The sequence below is a fragment of the Cyprinus carpio genome, chromosome B20, assembly GCF_018340385.1.
Source record: "Cyprinus carpio isolate SPL01 chromosome B20, ASM1834038v1, whole genome shotgun sequence".
Taxonomy (NCBI): Eukaryota; Metazoa; Chordata; class Actinopteri; order Cypriniformes; family Cyprinidae; genus Cyprinus; species Cyprinus carpio.
Window position 1 is genome coordinate 24391073 of NC_056616.1, and position 22094 is coordinate 24413166.

Here is a 22094-nt window from a genome sequence, read left to right on the forward strand (position 1 = left end):
GTGTGAATGTCCTTGTGTTGTGGCCGTGGCATTCAAACAGCGTGAGCACAGGTGCTGCTCTCGTCCTACTCTGACAAACACCCGTCTCTCGTGTTGTATTTTACTACTGTTCATATAGTATAGTATATTGTAATATATTTTATATATTTATATATATATATATATAATTTTTATTTTTATTTTTATTTTTCAATTTAATTTTAATTTGAGTAATTTCATCATTTTTTTTTATTTTTTTTTAAATATTTGGATTTAGCTTTATTTATTAGTACTTAACTTATTTGATCTAATATGTATATTTTATATTTTTTTACATTTTGTATTTTATTTTTCAGCTTAATTTCAGTTAGCAAAAACGGTGCACTTTTGTGATTTTTTTTTTAAATTTCTATTTAGCGTTAATTCTCAGTTTTAATGCAAGTAATTTTAATTCTTTAACCTGTGTGTTTGTTTTTCGCATCTAATATTAATATTGGTATTTTATTTCAGCTTTATTTAAAATGGACTAATTCCATGCTCTCATTTTTATTTGATTATTTTTTACATTTCTATTTAGCTTTAGTTAATTGCTATTTCAGTTTTAGTAATACTTCAAATTAAACTTTTTTTATTTCAGTCGCCAAAGCAACATTTCAAATGTTCTAATTTCTAAGTTTTTTTTTTTATCTAATATTTATTCATAATTTATTGCATATTCCACAAAAAAGGAAACTCCAGTCAGATCAGAATCTGCATTATTTTCATTATATTTACCCTCCAAATTCTCATTACTGTAATGCAAGTGTATGTCATTCTAGTATTAATTTTCATTAATTTTATTCTGCTTTTTATTCAATTTTTGGCTATTTCAATGAACAAAAACAATTTTTAATAGTTGTAGTTTTAGTTAACGTGAACAACATTGCATTATACATTGAGCATCCATTTAATGCATATTGCAAGAAAAACTGGAAAGCAAATGCATAAATTGCAACAGCAATCAGATATGAATTATTACGTAACTCTAGCTGTAAAGATGCACAAATTTGTCTCAAAAACCAAGCTCTGTTTAAAAACATTTGAGGAAAGAGCTGATTGACCCAGAGTTCCTGATGACTTCATTACACAGCATGTCAGAAACGCTGTTGTAGTGATCGGGTCGCCAGCGGCGGTCACACAGTGCCATTTCAATTGATCTGCCCTCCTAAACATGCTTGACCGACCCATAATGCAGTGTGTTTGAGCAGCGCTGCAGAAGCGGTTTGGGTTTTCATTATTATGCAGGTGATGTTAAATGATCTCAGTGCATGACTATCTGCTGTCGTAATATAAAGTGGTAGTTTACCCAAGCATGTCACTGTAAAATGATGATAATACGCGTAATTTTACAGATGATTCTGGTCATCGTAATGCTGCAGCTATTGCAAGGTCAAATGAAGGCACTCCATCACTCTAATGATGTTTAAATAGACTGGCCCTTTACATGCTCATCTGTAATGCATGGATTATGGATTAGCATATGAGATATAAAACTAAATGAAAAATAAGTACGTGAATTACAGAACAATATACTAACTCAGGCAGTTTTGTAGTTTATGGGTTTTTTGTTGAATCTCAAGAAAACAGTCGAGAAATGATCCGAAAATATTTCACCCAACATTAAAAGAAAAAAAAAATGTGTGTAAATATATTCGAATTTGTGATATTATTTTTATGAAAATTGAGCACATTCATTACTACAGACTACAAATTCTCATTACTGTAATTCAGTATTAAATATAATAATAATGTTAATAATAATAAGAATAAAATAATCATATATATATAATCTTAATGAAAAATAAGCACATTCTGAACTACGCAAATTCTCATTAATGTGATGCAATAATAACATGTTATAAATATTATTTTATATATATATATATATATATATATATTATATATATATATATATATATTAAATGTGTGTGTATATATTTATATTTTTTGATTTTTTTTTGAAGTTTAGTAATGAAAATTGAAAATTAAGCACTATTCTCTACTACAAAACTTCACAAATTATATAATATTATAAAAATTTGATTTATAATACTATAGAATTAACCCTCACAAATTCTCATGAATGTACTGCAACAAAATCAAATGTGAAAAATATGTATTTTTTTGTATATTTTTAAGTTTACATAATTTTTGCCTTTAATTTAATGACTTAAAACTGGTTTTAAATTTAAAAGATTGTGGTTAAAGAAAAGATTATTTTACATTATTATAGATGATTACAATATTACAGAATGTTAATTCGTATTTTATTATTATTATTATTATTGCATTACAGAATTATACATTTTGAGAGTGAATATGCATAACATTCAAATTGCAATGCAAAAAAATTTAATGGAAATTGTGTTTTAAATCAAATATATGTTTTTCTTTTCTTTTCTGTTGTTTATGGGGGGAAATATTAGCCTGGCATTTCTTCGTGAAATTGACCCATTTATCGGTCAAGTGGTGAGAGTAGCCACAGAGTGACCGCATGCGCTCCAGTCATGAATGAATTATTAATCGTATTAATAGAGGCAAACATGATGTCTGAACTGCGGGACTGGAGTTTAGGAAGGCGAGGTCTCAGCAGAAAAACCAGTGATGTAATCTGTCCAAGTGTCAGTAATTAATGTGCTCTTGATCCGGCAGACGATATGGAGGCTGTAGTGACTTCAAATAGAAAATTAGCAGATAACGAGCCGTCTGATTATTATGACTCATGCAAAATATGCAGATTGCAGCAAGAAAGATTGCAGATGAGCAGACAGACGCTGCTGCCAGATTGTACGTATTCAGTAAAACCAACCAGACTAATGATGCATTTTATAAAATAACGTGCACCGTACAGAAAAAAAGCTGTGCATTATAGCATTTTTAGCACAAAGTAGAGGGAAAATGCAGTGTAAACCTAGAACACGGCTCATTTGATTTGGTTCAATATCTTTACTTCCCCTAAAGAGGCTGTTAAATAGTTTTCTGTCTGCTCCGGAAAATGTGAAACGCAAATTTTAAGCAAATTCAATCTTCTCATTTAATGCATTTCCCCCTCAAGTTAAAAAACGTGGAGATTTAGTATTTCAACTTACACTTAATTACAAGTTTACGTTTTTAATTTAATATTTGTTTAACATTTTGTTTTATATCATTTTCCAGCTTTATTTCAGTTAACAAAAAATATGCTTTTTTTATAATGTTTTATCATTTTTTATATTTATATTTAGTTTAAATTTGTATTTATTTTAATTTGAGCAATTTTAGTACTTCAATTTATTATAAGTGTAGGTTTTTCATCTAATCTTTATATTTAAATTTTATTTCAGCTTTATTCCCAAAACAATGCACTTTTTAATATTCATTCTTTTTTTTTATATTTCTATTTTGCTTTTTATTTTTCATCTAATATTTTATTTTATTTCAAAACAATGTGCTTTTTAATTTTTATTCTTTTTTATACATTTTTATTTATCTTTAATTTATTTTTTATTTCCGTTTTACTTTTAGTAATTTTAGTACTTTGACTTATTTATGTTTAAGTTTTTAATATAATATTTATATTTATTGTATTCTAGCTTTATTTCAATTATCCAAAACAATAAGTTTTAAAATTTTTATTCTCTTTTTTATATTTCTATTTAGCTTTAATTTATTTAAATTTTAGTTTTAGTAATTTTAGTACTTCAACATTAATTATTTTAATTTAAGTTTAAGTTTTTAAAGATTTTTTATTAATAATATTTTATAATTTATTAATAATATTTTATTTTACACATTTAGTAAAGAGTGTTTTGGAAAAAACAACTGAACTAATGATGCATTTTATGAAATAATGTTATGCTCTGCATCAGCTGATTTGCTTCAGTGTCTTCACGTCTTCTTCCTCAAGAGGCTGTTAAATAGTTTTCACTGCGCTCTGGAAAATGTGAAACTCAAATCTGAAGCAATTCAGTCGCCTCGTTTCATGCGTTTCCCCCTCAAGCAAAAAAAGTTGCAAGCTCTTACATTCAAAGTCTTGTCACACAGATGAGCGTGCAATAGTTGGACTCGCGCCGCTGTAGACGTGACGTGACAGTGATGGGAGAAAAGCAAAGAGCGTCAGACAGAGAAAGAGCCGAGTGGAGAGAGAATGAGACAGTGTGCGGCTCAGTGAGTCCAGCGCGAGACGGCCGGCCTTATTACAGTACCAGTGTGTGTGTGTGTGTGTGTGTGTGTGTGTGTGTGTGCTGATCTACAGATGTGGAATATGGGGGTCATGGAATTGCAGAGGCTGCGGTTGCTAGGAGACTGTTGCCGGGAAGCCTTTGTCTGGATTGCTCTGATGTTTATAGAAGCGGCCTTAACAGTGAGGTCACACAAACCCACACACACACACACACACACACTCCCACACACACATCTGACGTGCTGCTATTTTTAGGAGCCACCTTGAGTGTGTGTGTGTGTGTGTTCATTTAAGTGCTGATGGGAATTAGTGAGCAAACGGTTTTGTCTTTGAATGCGTGCAAAAGACGTACTGTAAAAGACATGAGCTATGAATAAACACCACAGTCACACTCAGTATTGTTTGGTAGTATTTATATGCTATTATAGTATTTTTGAATAATATAACTTATGTTTGTATATTTTCAGGATTCCTTTTAATTTTAGTTTTAAGTTTTAGTAGTTTTGCAATGTTTTTTTTCACATTATATTAATGTTATATTAAATACATTTAATATTTATATTTAGCTTAGTTTTTTATTTCAGTTTTTAGTAATATTAGTACTTCAGCTTAAACATTTATTTTAGTTAGTTGCCAGTTAATTCTAATTTAATCTAATTTTAATGTTGATTTTTTTTTTCAACATTTTCAGTTTTCATTTTCATTTTAGTTTTAGTAATTTAACATGCTTTTGTAATTTTTTATTTCTGTTTAGCTAATTTTTTATTTCAGTTTGATTAATTGTAATTCTCTTCAGCTTAAACATACTTATCTCATGTAGTTGCCAAGACAAGATTTTTTGGTACTTTTTTTTTTATCACTATTTATAATTTTTTATAGATTTTATTTTACATTCAGATTTTTTGTCATTTTTGGTTTTTATTTCTATTTTGATTGATTTTTTATTTCTATGTCAGTTTTATTAATTTGAGTACTTCAACATAAACATATTTATCCAATTAGCTGCCAATGCAAAATTTCTAATCTTAAAGTAAAATTTTTTAGTTAATATTTTTACTCTATTTGATGTTATTTAATCTTTATTTCAGTTACCAAAATCATTCTTTAATAGTTTTAGTTGACAGTAGCAACACTGATACAACTGGATGCATTGATTTGCACAACACAGTATTACAGATAATCATATTATACTCATCGCAATGCATTATGGGATTGCCTTCACAATGAATGCATGTAAAGCTGCATTAAAACCTGAATAAAATACGGTTTAAAGGCAGCATGATGGTGTTTCCTGCTGGGATCTGTGTGTCAAGAGCGTCTAGTTACACAGCGCGCTTACTTTTCGAAAATACATGAACATTTCTTTGTGAGGACATGTGTGTGTGTGTGTGTGTGTCTACATAATCAGCTCGATTTAGAGAAGCTGAAAGCTCAGAGAGCGTGATTCAGTCAAACAGCCGCTTATGAAATGAATTATTTTATGGAAATAAGAGACTCAATCAAGGCGGTGTTGCATTCAGCGAACACACACACGGACACACACACGGACACACACATACACACACACACACACACACACACACACACACGGACACACACACACACACACACACACACACACACACACACACACACACACACACACACACACACACACACACACCTTCATGTTTCTCCTAACCGCAGACACTTCCATCTCTTTTCAGATGCATTTCAAGGTCAGATCACTCAAAATGTTGGATTTCTTTTCATATTTTGGTATGTGGTGTGTGTGTGTGTGTGTGTGTGTGTGTGTGTGTGTGTGTGTGTGTTTGAAATAATGGAGCAGGTGGTTTGTTTGAGATGTGTGAATCCATGAGCAGGGGGAAGGGTGTGAATGTCTCAGTGGGCCTTGTGTGTGTGTGTGTGTGTGTGTGTGTGTGTGTGTGTGTGTGTATGTGAATGACAGAAGGTTCCAGGGAGTCTGTGGGGAATTATTTTACAATGCTTGGAATGTTTGGAATACTGTATGTAGTGAACCATAAGAAATCTGTGTGTGTGTGTGTGTGTGTGCAGGACTGCAGACCTTGTGTTCTTGACCTATAAGACTGACCCAAAAACCCAAATAGCCCAAATTTGCGGCCTGTAAACTGAGTCACAGGGACCCAGTCGGCTCATAGAGCAGTGAAACACAGATGGCATCATAACTCTGAAACACAAACAGAGTCCTTCAAAAGCAGCATCCTAACATTACATCATGTACTTAAGTGCTTTTTGATCATTAATTACATATCATTGCAAATAAATGGAAGCTGATCCATTAAATTAATTGTGAAGTTTTAAATTATGAATTTTGTGCAAAATAGTGTCATTTAGTTTCAGCAAGTTGTGTATGTCTCGTTTGTGGTTATTAAAGTGTATTACAAATACATATATCCATACAGTAAGGTACAAATGTCTGAAACATTTTAACATTTAAATGTACTTAAAATTCACAACAAAGAAGATTTTTTTCAGACTGCACTATTTTTAATTAAATGATAATGTATATATAGACATATAAAACAAAATATTTGGTTAATATTGGTTAATATGTATATATAAGTAAAATAATCATTGTTCATGTATGTATATGTGTGTGTATATAATATAAAGATAATAATTATATATATACACAGTATACACACACATACAATTATTATTTTTAATTTACTTTTAAATTATTTTATTCAAATGTGTGTACAAGTTGTTACATTTATCTAAAAAATATTAATCTAAAATTAATAAAATAATTATACACATACAGAATATATGAATTATATTTTGATTATATTCTTTTTTTTTACATTTTCATATGTACAGATTTTTCTATTTAATATATACTTTATAAGTGTATGTGTATTTATCTTTACACTAAGAAAAGTATGTAAATAAATACACAAATATGTATACATACAATAATTAAAAAATAATAGATAGATAGATAGATAGATAGATAGATAGATAGATAGATAGATAGATAGATAGATAGAAATCCAAGAGTCCTGTGAACAATCAGACAACAACTGTGTGCATGTGTGTGAATATTTCATATTCTTAGCAGCAGTGACACTCCAAATATGATCGAAATGCATATTTGGACAGTTGTATTTTCTGCACAGATGCTCAAAGCAGGAGCTATGTCCAGGCCTCGAATGACACGTTTGCAGTCAGACAAAGCAAACATTTGTTTCGGTCCAGCAGATGAGTGTTTAACTCTGCGTTATCTGCACGTCTGTGTCCAGCAGTGTTATACAGTTACACTAGTGCAGCATGATTAATTGTAAGAAAAGCAAAATCATGATATGGCTTAATGTGATTATCAAATCACAAAGTCTGTGATTTAATTGAATAATACATGCTCTGAGTGTTTAAGTGTTCATTTGCACGCGAGCAGCTCATGATTCGATGTTTTCAGCGTCTCGGTTCACAGCAAACGCTGCACAAACTGCAAGTGCTGCGAGTTTGAGTCACTTTAGTGTGAATTTGGTAAAGCAGATCGATAAATCTTCACAAACTTGCAATGAGAAGTGTTTATCAACAAAAGAAAAGATTTATAAAAGTTTAATGTTTGAAAATGAAGAAATTAAGCCAAAAATATTAATAATTGTACAGTTGTAATGTAAATGCAATTATTATTATTATTGTTAGATTTCCTTAAATACCCATTTTTAAATTTACATTTTATATTTTAATTCAGTGCTAAAAAATATAATTGTTCATAAATACTAATTATACAGTGAATTTTACAAGAGCAATATTTTTTCTTCTTTTTTTATTAAGTGATTTTTATACTATTTATTATTATTATTAATAATAATAATAATAATAATTTTTTTCTTTAAAACTCACATTTTTATTTTAAAGTTAAATATTACAAGAGTAATATTTCTTCTTTTGTTTTTATTTAGTAATTATATATATATATATATATATAGATATATATATATATATTATATATATATATATATATATATATATATATATATATATATATATATATATATAAATTAAGAAATAATAATATTAATAAGAAGAATTTTTCGTTAAATGCTCAAATTTTTTTTTTTTTTTTTTTTTAAAGTTTATTTTGTTTTTATTTAGTAATTTGTATATGTTTTTAACTACTACTACTAATAATAATAATTATTATTATTGTTGTTGTTTTTTGGCCAAATTGTTATTTTTTATTAATTATGCAGCCCTATAAACAAGCACAGCACATCTAGATTTTTTTTTCGCAATCACAATTTTTACTAGAAAAATGCTGATTAGATTTTTCCCCAAAATCGTGCAGCCATTTTTTTTTTTTTAAATAAAGAAAATTATTTTACTGAGGTCTGCATTATTGCAAATTACTGTCTGTCTGACTGACATTTTGCTAAGTCAGCCTCTTTTGCTCGTTGCACAGATGAAAACGCTCCTCTGAAACTACTGGATAATGTTAGTTTTTAGGAAGTGTTTTAGCGCCCACTTCCTGCTGTTGACACTGATGACATCAGCAAATTCAGTTCATCTGCAGGTGAGCAGAGAACAGCAGCCGAGCCTCTCATGACTTCGCTTTTACGCTCCTAAACAATGTGTCCGCTGAGATTTGAAGCGCAGCCCGACGGACGCCGTTACTTTCTGGAAATGTGCGTGTTAATTATTTCTCGCCGCATCTGCTCCCCGAGGGATTACTGATTCACTTTAAACACACACACACACACACACACACACACACACACACACACACACACACACAGTGGTCTGCTGCAGTCTGACGCTCCTGCAGCCCTTAGCAACCGCACACATGAGTGACAGCAGAAAGTCCTCAGAGAGCTTCATTTTATCATCTCTTCTGATTTCACGTTATTTCTCCATCTTGGTGTTGCATTAGTCTGCAGATACTCATACTTCTGACACACAGCCATGCATTTATGTTTTATGCATGCATTATACTTTATATGCATGTTTTTATTGTAGTTTCCGGTCCCTGTAGGTTTTTGCATTAGGTGATACAAATACAGGGTAATTATTTCAATTATATATATTTACTATTTTTACTATATATATATGTATATATCACATCAATTTCACCCTTTCACTTACAGTACATATAAAAATAAAATATTATAATGTATTATATAACATATAAATAAAAGATCATAAAAAAGATGTGACGACAGAAAATGACTTAATATAATAATGCAAAGAGGATTAAAACTTAAAACTTCACATTTAATTCGTTAGTGAAAATTGTTTCAAAGTAAATCCTGCACCAGTTTTTGTCAGTGTAATATTTAGTCCCACATAATATTCAATCTGAGGTGGCTGAATAACATTTTCAGAAGGTTTAGCACCTTTTTTCTCGTCTTTATCTTTTTTAAATTATTAAATAATCTCAAACGTATTTTGTAACCTCTTTGTCACAAGCACTGTTTGGCCTATTTTCTCTGTGAGGTTCGGTTTCTCTACAGAACTTAATACTTTCTTTAAATAGACAATAAAAATCTTTTAAAAAAAAACTGGCCTATTAGTCTGCCTCTCTGTGACTAATTCACACTTACTTTAGTGCATCTTTCTAATATTCTGAAAATAGTGACAGACTTATATTTCGCTCAGTATTTAAGAATCTCCTGATTGCACTTCCAATGCACTTCTGTTTTTGAATCATTTGGATTAATTCTGACTAAATATAGCCTATATTAAGGCATATTATATTACTAGGTTCAGTCTCTGCTCATAATAGGATAATAAACTTGTTCAGACGCTTCAGATGCTTCGCTTTGAGTCCTGATGACAATCCCATAACGCTCAAGCTCTAAATGTGTTTGTGTTGTAGGTGCAGTATAATTCAGATTCAGTCAGTTCACACACAGATCTAGACTCCTTCAGATTTCTCCAGGTTTCTCAGCGTCAGGATAGGTGTAGTGTTGTTGATGTTGAGTCGGTTAGATCAAGGGTATAGGATGCTTGAGGTTTTTTTATTAGGATGAATGATGAGCAGTGGCTCCGGGTGTCAGATTATGTCTGTGTCTGTGGAGAAGAGCTGAGAGAGACTCAGGTTTCTCCGTTTGGGCCTAAAATATATATTTTTAAATGCACATTTTTGGAAATATACTTTTTTAAACATGCACAAGAAAAAAAGAACATAATAATACTAATAATAATAGTTATACAGTAATAGTTATAGAGTTATTTAAATCAAACCACATATGGCTGTCTGTATTTAGTAGTTAATGTTTATATATATATATATATATATATATATATATATATATATATATATATATATATATATATATATGAAGAGTTCCTTTGCAAAAGCATAACTTTTTAACAATTTTCAAAAATCATGTTTTTTTCATTGTGCGTTCCAATTAATCTTAATCAAACTGCAGTTGGGTTATTTTGATTAAGTAAAAATAAAAACAAAAAATACAGCTAACTAATACAATAAAACACAATAAAAATATGATAACAATAAAAAACATTTTTTTTGAAAACAAAAATGGAATTATCTGTTTTTGCAAATAAACTTCATATATATATATACATATACAAATTTATTAATTTGCACATTTTTATTTCATTAATTTATTTATTAATAAGCACAAAATACTACATTATAAAACATCTTTTTCAAATTTTAAATAGTTCTGAAATCGAATATATATGTTTTTAAATATATATATAATTTGATATATATATTTTTTTTTATTTATTTAAATTATATTGATTTATTTTAATATTTTAATGTGTCATTTTCAGAAGGTTTGTCATCTTCTAAACTGCTTTCTTAATTTTCTTCAGATTATTTAAGAGTTTTGGTCATATTTTGTAATCTGTTTTCTCCTCGAGTTCTTCTCTGACCTCACTGGACTGTCTTTGATCCCGATCTATAAATAGATTTTCCTTCACGTTAGATTTCAGCGCGAGTTTGGGACAGCGATTGCTCCATTAATTCTGTTTGAAATGAGATGTCAGTGTCCGTTCTGCTAATTGACTTTCACGGCAGCGGCTGTGATGGACTCCTCAGTCTCTTCCTCTGATCTCTGGCTTAACACCTCCATCAACACAAACCCAAAACCCTGCAGATGGCTTCAGCGCTGAGACGTGCCTGTCATTATGAAGCGGTCTGTAGCACGAGCGTGTGAGCGGTCAGTTCAGATCCATACGTGTGAGAATTGATTTTTCAGCGATGCTGTATTAACCTCTCAAGGTTCACCATGAGCTCCAAGCCTCTTAAGTCATGATTTACGATTCTCAAGTCAGTTCGATTTACCCTCTTTTAAAGGGACAGTTCACCCAGAAATGAAAATTTGCTGTTCATTTCCTCACCCTCAGGCCATATGTGATTACTTTTTTTCTTTCGTAGAACATTAAAGAAGATTTTTAGCTGGTCGTTGGTGATTTTATAAAATGCAGGTCAATGGCTGCCGTCACTTTGAGAGTTAATAAAGCACATATCAGGTTATAAAAAATGAATACCTGTTGCTTCTAGCAATATATTGAGGTCTTATGAAGTGAAACGATCCGTCTGTGCAAGAAACTAAACAAACTGAGCCTCAGACAAACGAGGAAATATGATTCCTTTTCAATCCGATTCAGTTCGATTCCGATCTGGTTCTTTCATGCAGTTCATTTTTATTTATTTTCAAACTTTTTAAATTTAATCTGGATTACAACATGCTCTAGATATTGTTTGAAAATGTTTTGATTCTTTATTGTTTGGTCACACTTTACAGTACATTAACGCTCTATTAATTAACATCAGTTAATTCATTAGTTAACATAAATAAATAAATAACACGTTGTTAAAATCAAAAGTTGCAACTGTTTTTTAATGAACTAACAGTTGTATTTTTAACAAATATTAATAACTTCTGTAGCAAATATTGCTCATTATTAATGTTAATGCATTAAGGTTAACTAATGAGATCTTATTGTAAAATATTGGTCTTTATAATTCTTTAATCTGTGTGGAATTTTTACTTTGTACTTTTTTGTGTGTTACTTTATTGTATGTAAATGTTCCATTCTTTGTGTTATAAGAAAAAGGTTATTAAACCTGTTATACTTTATGACAAGACTTTTTTTGCAACTAAATTTCAATACCGTGATAAAAGCATTAGCAATTAATCGCAACATGAAAATTTGATAACGTCATATGCCTATGAACGGGTTTGGTTCACTAGTTCGTTTACATAATCATAAAATGGCATAATGTTTATGCAATTATATATTGAAGCACCCAATAATAATGTATAACATGTATGTTTAACATGTCTAAAGCATATAAAGTGAATAAACTAGTCTTCATCAGCTCACTGTTTTAACTAGGAGAAACCATGAAAATGTTCATTTCTCTCCTTCATTAAAGCTCTTGGTTCACACATGTGCATATCATTGGCTTGTCGGTCTTCGGTCAGAGTCAGTTCATTCATCATTGAATCATATATGCTGTTATTTCGGCTCATATCCAGTCGGACTGACTGTCAGGTATCTGAAAGTGAGTTTTGATTGAGTAACTTGTAGATCTGCGCTGCTCGAGCCACGAACTGATTCAGATGCTTCAGTCCGATTAGGTGAACTGATCCAAAAGAATCGGTTCAAAAGAATGATTCATTCGGACATCACTCCAGAATGTTTGTCTGAGGCTCTGGATTACAGGTAATAATGTTGCACAGACTTCACAAGATCTTAATATATCATCAGGACCCCCGAGTATTAATTTGTGACCCTGACAAAACAAGTCATAAGGGTAAATTTTTCAAAACTGAGATTTATACATCATCTGAAAGCTGAATAAATAATCTCTCCATTGGTGTATGGTTTGTTAGGAGGACAATATTTGTCTGAGATACAACTATTTGAAAATCTGGAATCTGAGGGTGAAAAAAATCTAAATACTGAGAAAATCATCTTTAAAGTTGTTCAAATGAAGTTCTTAGCAATGCATATTACTAATCAAAAATTAAGTTTTGATATATATATGGTAGGAAATTTACAGAATATCTTCATGGAACATGATCTTTACTTAATATCCTAATGATTTTTGGCATAAAAGAAAAATAAATCATTTTGATTCATACAATGTATTTTTGGCTATTGCTACAAATATACCCCAGCGACTCAAAACTGCTTTTGTGCTCCAGGGTCACATTTAGTCTTACGTGTATATGTTTTTTGACTCTCAAAGTGCCGGTAGCTGTTGACTTCAGCTTCACGAATCACCAAGGACCAAGGTTTTAGCTAAAAACCTCTTCACTCTTCTACTCAATAAAAAAGTCCCCTACATCTTGGGTGGATAATAAAATGAACAGCTGAACAATCTCTTTCTATATCTGTGTGTTATCAGCCGAATCCCATCGTCATTCATCACATTAAATCCCTGTGCTCTCGTTTATCTGTAGAGATGAAGGACAGATGAAGATCTCTGTATAGAGACTCTGTGAGAGAGGTAAGGGGCAGAGATGGAGAGGTTAATAGACTGACAAGAGGATTGTACTGACCTTTGACCTTCCGTCTCAGGGATACATTTGAGTCATTTTTGAGGATGCAAAACAGAACTTCTGTGCTCTTTTGATGTAAGCGTGCTCGATCTGATTTGAATAATCACATTTTCTGTCACTGTTATAGTAGGTGTTGTGTTTTAGTCAGTGTCTCTGTGATTTCACCTGCAGCAATGCTTTGAGCGACAGTTTTAAATCCAGCCGCATGATTAGTGGCACCTTGTAAAGGGCGTCTTTGGTCAGTAATTGCTGCAGATGGCGGCTGTTAACAGCACTGCAGCAGAAAGCCTGTCAATCAATAGCAGTGCATCTGCTCGACTCAGTCATCACACCAGTACTAACATTACCAGACAATAAACTCCTGTCAAAAATGCATTCCTTACTCAGTATTTTTGTATTGTTTTCCAGTAATCGAGAGAAGCCGAAAGATCTGAAGACATGTTTCTGAAAAATGTATCAAAATGAGTTTATGATTAAAACACAAACAGATATCTGTCAGTGGGGTCAGAAAAATAATATTAATCATTAAAAAGGAAACTATTTTTTTTTCTTTTCTTTGTTGGCAGATAACTGTTCTTGTTTTAAGCATAAACTTTTTTTTTTTCACCCAGAAAATAAATTAGCAGGAATTGCATTTCAAGTATTTATTAGTTTTTATTTCAGTGTTAGTCATTTTGGTACATCAAGAGTTTTTAATATGTTGTTTCATTTCACTTTGTTTTATTACTAGTAACAAAATATTTTTACATTTTAAATGATTTTAGTTTTAGTTAACTATAATGATCCTGCTGTCTTGATTATTTGTTCAGACTGTCAAATGTTGCAAAAGTAAAAGTAGATTTAAATAAATAAATAAATGCAAAAAAGCAATATTTATACTACTACAAATGTTTGGGGCATGTAAGATTTTTTAATGTTTTAATGAAAGAAGTTTCTTCTGCTCACAGAGGCTGCATTTATTTAATCAGAAATACAGTAACAATTTTGAAATATTATTGCAATTTAAAATAACTGTTTGAATCTCTGTTAAACTGTAATTTATTTCTTTGATGCGCAGCTGTATTTTCAGCATCATTACTCCAGTCTTCAGTGTCACATGATCTTCAGAAATCATAATAATATCATGATTTGCTGCTAAAGAAACATTTCTGATTATTATCAATGTTGAAAACAGTTAATATTTTTGTGGAAACTGTGATACATTTTTATCTTTCAGGATTCACAGATAAATAAAAAGTTCAAAAGATCAGCGTTTATTTGAAATATAGATCTTTTAACATTATAAATGTATATTCTGGTCTCTTTTGATCAATTTAATGCATCCTTGCTGAATAAAAGTATACATTTCTTTCAAAAACTAGGAAGATGACGACTCACTGAACTAATGGCTTTAAATGATTTTTTTTCCTTTTTTTTAATTTTAGCAGGCACTATACAGTACACACTCGCCAGTGAGCAGTGCTCTAGTATTGCATTGTAACCGTGATCTCCATAAAATTGAGTCTGCAGCACTTCTCTTATGAATACACCTCCTGAATAACACGTTTATGAAGATCCATTAGCTGAACATATTGAAATCCTGAGGAGTGCAATCCGATCATATGCTTCAGCACATTCAGATGGAAGATCCAGACGGATCAAATTACCCAGCGTCCCCTCTGACCAGCTTCCCAAAAATGCTTTCAGCAGGATTTGAGCGATCAGGTTATCCTGGATTAGAGCAGATTAGATCTGATTATGGGATCAGAGGAAATTTACCGTGGGATTAACAGATCTGATTATCACACACATATAATGTGCATAATCAATGAAAATAACGTCTGAACACAGATAAACACGCAGCCTGTAGCAGCGAAACTATGTCTATGTTTTGCCAAATTCAGAAAATATTAAAATCTTTTTAGCTTTTATATTTAGGCTTCATAAGATTTTTATTTATGCTTATAAATAATGAAAAATGTAAACAACTGCACAACGATCTTCTAAAACGAGCATCTCTCTCTGTCTGTTGGAGTTTTGCAGCTTGTCGTATATCACACACACACACACACACACACACACACACACACACACACACAGTAATACGTGACTCATATGAGAAATCATGATGACTCCAGATATGACTGTAATCCTCTCTCTGACATCATGACTTTCTGAAGGGCATCTCACAAAAACATATCAGTCATAGGTCAGTCATATTTCCCCCAAAACCTGAATAATATTTGTTTTTATTTTGCATAATGTTTTTTATTTTTGCATAAAGAACCATAAAATCACTTTTTATTTATTTATTTATGGAATTTAAGAGAGAACATGTGTTTATTGTTATATATTTATGTATTAAATACTTTTTATCTTTTATTTATTATTTTTTTTTTTTACACAACTTTTTATGGAAAAATGTGTTTAGAGTGATTTTCATTAGATCGTCTCTCAATACTGTAAGATGTTTCAAGTAGCAAGAATTTCAAAGGAATAATAGTTTCATTTCTGTAAAAATAAGGTCATAATTCTAAAATTATTACTGCTCAAAAAGTACGCTTCATTTTCTTCGAAAAAAAATAAAAAATAAAAAATCATGATTTTCATTAGATTCTCATTATTATATTACATTAATAAAATATAATAATAATAATAATAAAATAATTTATATAATATTATAATATACATTATTTAAATACATTTTAATATATATTATATTTTCTCATTACAAATATATATAAACATAGTAATGAGAAAATTATATATTATTAAAAAAAAATTAGGCCTTTGTTTTCTTTTGCATTACAGTAACAATGTCATAATTCAGGTCATAATTATGTCATAATTCTTAAAATATTACTGTTTGAAAAGTAGACTTATTTGTTCTTGACAGGTTTTGTGTGATCCATTAATTCACTACTGAGTGTAAAGTGTGTTTTCATGTGTGTTTAGGTTGGAATGGGTGGAAATCATCGAGCCGCGCACCCGGGAGCGCATGTACGCCAACCTGCTGACGGGCGAGTGTGTTTGGGACGCCCCGGCGGGCGTACAGATCAAGCGCAGCGGACAGGATCAGTGGTGGGAGCTTTTCGACTCCAAAACGTCCCGATTCTACTACTACAACGCTTCTACCCAGAGCACCGTCTGGCACCGCCCACACAGCTGTGACATCATCCCCCTCGCCAAACTACAGACACTCAAGCAGAACACCAACACGGCTCCGCCCACCGCCACCACGACCAGTGCCTCCGCCGACAGCAGCCCCGCCCGCAGCGCCGTCAGCACCACATCATCACAGGAGCAGGAGGAGAAGACGTCCACCGCCGAGGAGGGAGACAGGTGAGCGCATCCCAGATCCAAAAATAAACATTAGCTGAAAATGTGCTCACCCTCAGGCCATCAAAGATTACGATGAGTTCGTTTCTTCATCAGATTTGGAGAAATGTAGCATTGCATCACTTGCTCTGCAGTGAATGGGTGCCGTCAGAATGAGAGTCCAAACAGCTGATAAAAACATCACAATAATCCACAAGTAATCCACAGCACTCCAGTCCATCAGTTCACATCTGGAGAAGACAAAAGCTGAAACAAATCCAGCATGTGGCTGGATTTTGATGTGAGAGACGACAGCAGATGCACTTTTTGGTTCAATGTTAAAATCTCTTAATGATGGATTTGTTTCTTACAAACATGCAGCTTTTGTCTTCTCAAGATGATGGCCTGGAGCGGTGTGGATTATTGTGATGCTTTTATCAATTGTTTCAACTCTCATTTTGATAATGTACTGTACCCATATATAAAGTTTAACCAAAATACCAATAATAACCAAGGGGAAAAAAAAAATTCCATAATGCAGGACTTTTTACAATAAAGAAGCCCGAAATACACTGGGACTCTTATTTTGAAATGTCTATACTTCTCTATTGCTGGATCTGATTGATAGCTTTTATTTAATGAGATCAGCGCTTTTTGACATATAATAATCACATCAGGCAGTATCACAATTCCTCTTTATCCATCCCTAAATTTAAGACTTCTTCAACTGATAATTAAGACATTTGTTATAGCATTTATGATATCTAAGACTTTTTAAGAACTCACTGAGTCTTTTTGATTCGCAGACATGCTCCTAAATACATTTTACAGTTCGCACACATCTATTTTTTGTGTTAAACGCTAGTGAAATGCTCGCACTGTCGAGCCCTGGAGGAACTGACACGGAAAACATCCCAGAATCCCTTTTGGTTTCAATCTGAGACCCAGACGACACTGGCGGAGGTCAGATTTCATTTAGTTTGACCGTCTGAGCGAGCTTCCTCCTTACAGCCGCTCTCCAGACGCTCTTGTTTTTATTTGTTTCATAAGATTATCGCTGTAAGGGGTTTTGAAAGCTTGACTGGACCAGAAATAATTAGCTTCCTGTTGAGACTTCAATAATATATGTGCACACTACAATACTATTCGTGCTATTTTTGCAGTACATAGTATGAACACTACAAAAAAAAAAAAAAAAAAAAACAGAATGTTTTTTTTTTTTGCAAAAGAAAAATTTTATATATATATATATATATATATATATATATACTGTATATATATATAATGAGAAGCAAAATTACTTGTTTTTTTTTTCTGAAAAAAATTTACCAAAATTGAGTTTTTGCTTAAAACAAGACAAACTGTTTTCCTTTTGAGTTTATTTTTCTTGCCTCATTGACAGATACTTTTTCTTGTTTTAAGCAAAAACTCATTTAATTTTGATACATTTTTCGGAAAATAAGATGTAATAGCTAAAGTCTTATGTCTAAATCTTGATTTAGGAATATTTATATATTTGTACTAGAAAACAAGACAAAAATACTGATTAAGAAAATCTTTTATTTATTTATTTATTTATTTATTTATTTTTTGCATCAAATGCAATTTCCTGACTGTTGCACTCTATTCCATGCATACAGAAAACCAATATACTGTACATAGAATACTTACTGTATACTGCAAAAATAGCATAAATAGAATTATAGTGTGTAAGAAAATAATGTTTTTGTCCATAGAGAAGTAGTTTTTTTTTTTTGCAATAACAGTATAAGCTTTCCAGACAGACCTACTATAAGTTCTGAGGTTATTAAACAATGCATTATGCTTACATAAAAGCCACAAACTCGGTGTGATTTTGCTTTTAATTGCTAAAATCTTTCCGGAAACCTGAGAAAAATGGGCGGTCGGAAGACGTTTGTACGGTTAATGACGAATGGCTTGACGCTTAATAGTGAGAGATATGTACGATTTTCCGTGTGCATTAAAAAATGAATGGAATAAAAGTGAAGAAAACAGGCGCTTCAAGCTGTTTTTCAGATTTAATATTCCAATGGAGTCGCACTTAAATAGTTTCATCCCATGAGGAGCGCGGGGATGAGGAAGGGAGGGTCGTGAAATGATTTTGTGTGACAGAGGAGGAGGAGGAGGGAATGAAAGAAGAGAGAGGCATAGAATGTGTAAATTGATTTGAAGGTCGGATATCCATGAATAATTAATATCCAGAGGAAAACACTGCTCACTTTGTAGTGGGTCTCTTGCTCGAGAGAGAGAAGGAGTGAGAGATAAGTTTCTTGTGTTCAGAGTTTTAATCCGGCTACTAAAGAAGTGAGCACACACACACACTCACACACACACACACACACTTGGCTGTGTAATCCAGTCTGGTCATGGGGAGCCTTCAGAGGGCCGTGGTGGCCAAGTGCTGAATTGATTTTACACACTTCTTTTCTTGAGGCCTTTTCTGTGCTCTTTAAACTCACAGAACTCTTAGATTCAGATCTTTTAAAATTGCCTTTGAAAGGCTTGAATGACTGAGATTTTTAGTGGTGCTCGATTTGAAGTCAAGCTTCACTTTTATTATTGCTATAGTTAATGTTAGTGATTTGAACAAACAATCAGTCCTTTTTTTCCCCTCAGTGAATATTTGGTAATTCTTGGAAATTCATCACATTTAAGAAGTAAAATGGTTTGTGATAATTTCAGAACGAACTTGACTTTTTGCACTGGAAAATGAAGTTTGAGATGTGAAGGTTAAAAAATGTCTACAGAGCAAAATAGGATGGCATATATTTATATTATTTATATTTTCATGATATGGCCCTTTTAATAAACATTTAATTACTACTACATATTCAAGAAGATTTATTGTAAATAGTAAAATGAAATAAGATGATTTTTGTTTAATTAAAAATAGATGTTTGTTTTTTTTATTTTGTTTTGTTTTACTTTTAATGATACAGATGTCCGTTTAATAAACAGTAAAGAAAATCTAATTTATAATTAAATAGTCTTAATTATAATCTTAACTATTTATTAAAGAGGAATGAAACATGAATATCACCAAGTTAAAATAAAAAAACTGAGTAAAATAAAACAACAAAAAAAAGTAAATATTAATGTTTATATATGTTCATATATATTTAACTTTTCATTGCATTACTCCTTTAATAAATAGTAAAAAAAAATTGTATAATTTTCTTATTAAAATTATTTATTTAGACATTTGTTACTATTTTATTTTAGCTAAAAAATGTCCTTGTTTTCTTTCGTGTAGGTTCAGATGGGGCACTGGCACCAGAGAGCGGATGCTCATCAAAGTGTCAGATCGAGAAGCCAGTTTTCTGACGCAGGGAAACGGATACTCCAGTTCTTCCCCACGCTCCAGATGCTCGTCCAGCAACGCTCCTTCCGACCTTGAAGCCACGCCCCTTTCTCTGCCCGACCGCCCGCCGTCGCAGTCTCCGTTTCTAAAGAGAGTGGACTTGGGCGGCACTCAGCGGCGCTGCTCGGGCGATTCCCAGCCATCGTCCCCCCGCTATGCTTACGAGCCTCCTTTGTACGAGGAACCGCCCTCGGAATACCAGTCCCAACCTATTTATGATGAACCGCCCACTGCCATGCACTGCGACCAGGCCTTTTTTTGCTCCGACAGGTCTCCGGCGCGAAAACCAGGTCTTTACCACTCTCCCAAGCAAAGCCCGTCTCCTTACGGTCAACTGGTGTTGACAAGACAGCGGAGCTCCACCCCCGAGAAGACGCCCAACCAGGGCGATCGAGACTATAACTCGAGTGGGCGGGACTACAACTCCAGTGGGCGGGATTATAGCTCAGGCATGAGGGACTACCACTCTGGTGGGCGGGATTATAACTCTAGTGGGCGGGAGTATAGCCCTGCTGGGCGGGAATATGTAAAGCAGCTAGTTTATGTCGAGCAGTCTGGCTCCTCCCCTCGGTTTAGGACAACCGAGCGTCTGCTGAGCTACGGGGGGTTATAAGTTTAGTTGGCGGTGTCAGCCGGATTTTCTTATGGCGGCTCCTTTACCCTACAGCACAGCCACGATCTCAACGGTGGCAATCGGAAACGTAAGAACCGGAAGCCGTCTTTGCCGGGAGGAGAGGGCGACGGCATGGGGTCCGGACTCGGGGCCATGATCACTCAAGCCCGGTTGGCATGGGAGGCTCAGCAGATGATACATCAGCGAGGGGGCGTGTCTTCTGACCAGGGAGCGAAAGACGGGTATGAAAGCGACGGGGCGATGCCCCTGCCACTGCCTGGTCCGGTGGTGCGGGCGTTCAGCGAAGACGAGGCTCTTGCGCTACAGGAAAGACACTGGAAGCGCGCCACCCTGGACAGACTGGCATTTCCTCAGACGCTGCTAGAAAAGAGTCTGTCGGTGCAAACTAACCTGGCATCACCTGAACCTTACCTCCATCCCTCGCAGGTAATGCACAACGACATGCGCGTTGCATCAGAAACTCAAAACATTGCAGAGATTCCCATATTTATGTCACTGCAGCGGATTGGAGGTCACTACCAGATTATTACGATACCTGGGATACATTACAGTCCTGATTGCCATTTTTTTTTTGTGTTGTGATATTCTGTGAATTTTTTTTTTGTTTTTTGTGTGTCAAGTATAACATTTTATTTTTATTTAGTTACTACTTCAGGTTAATCCTCTAACTTTCCAACCTCTAGTATTAGGCTAATGATACATGGGGCAACTTTTTACCATTGAGAATGGGCAACAACTTTCAATATGGATACTTTAGTTCAGTCGTCTCGTGGGCGAGTCCTAAATTCATGTCTTGTTAGGGAGAGCTACATTGTTACTTTACTAAGTAATTAAATGCACTGTTCTTCTGGACCATAAAACCAGCTGAAGATCCCACAGGCGTGCACTGTAGGATGCATAGCTATGAATTAAAAACTTCAAGAACCCCCTAGCAACTACTTAGCAACGGTCTAAAAACCAGGAGATATAAAATTTAGAGGTGCTGGACTCTTTTGGTGTGAAACAGTAAAGCAGCCTAGCTATTGCATAGCAACACTTTAAAAACCGCTCAGAAAGGTCTAGCAACTGCATAGCAACACTCAAAAA

At 33.1% G+C, this 22094-nt stretch overlaps 1 protein-coding gene across 1 annotated transcript in view; it reads left to right on the top strand.

The window, feature by feature from the left end:
- The window catches only part of arhgap39 (Rho GTPase activating protein 39), a 51365-nt gene that overhangs the window by 2420 nt on the left and 26851 nt on the right, over positions 1-22094 (top strand). Inside the window, 2 exon segments of the mRNA XM_042746377.1 lie at positions 16630-17016; positions 20267-21434. Of these exon segments, the coding sequence (XP_042602311.1) occupies positions 16630-17016; positions 20267-21434 (1555 nt within the window).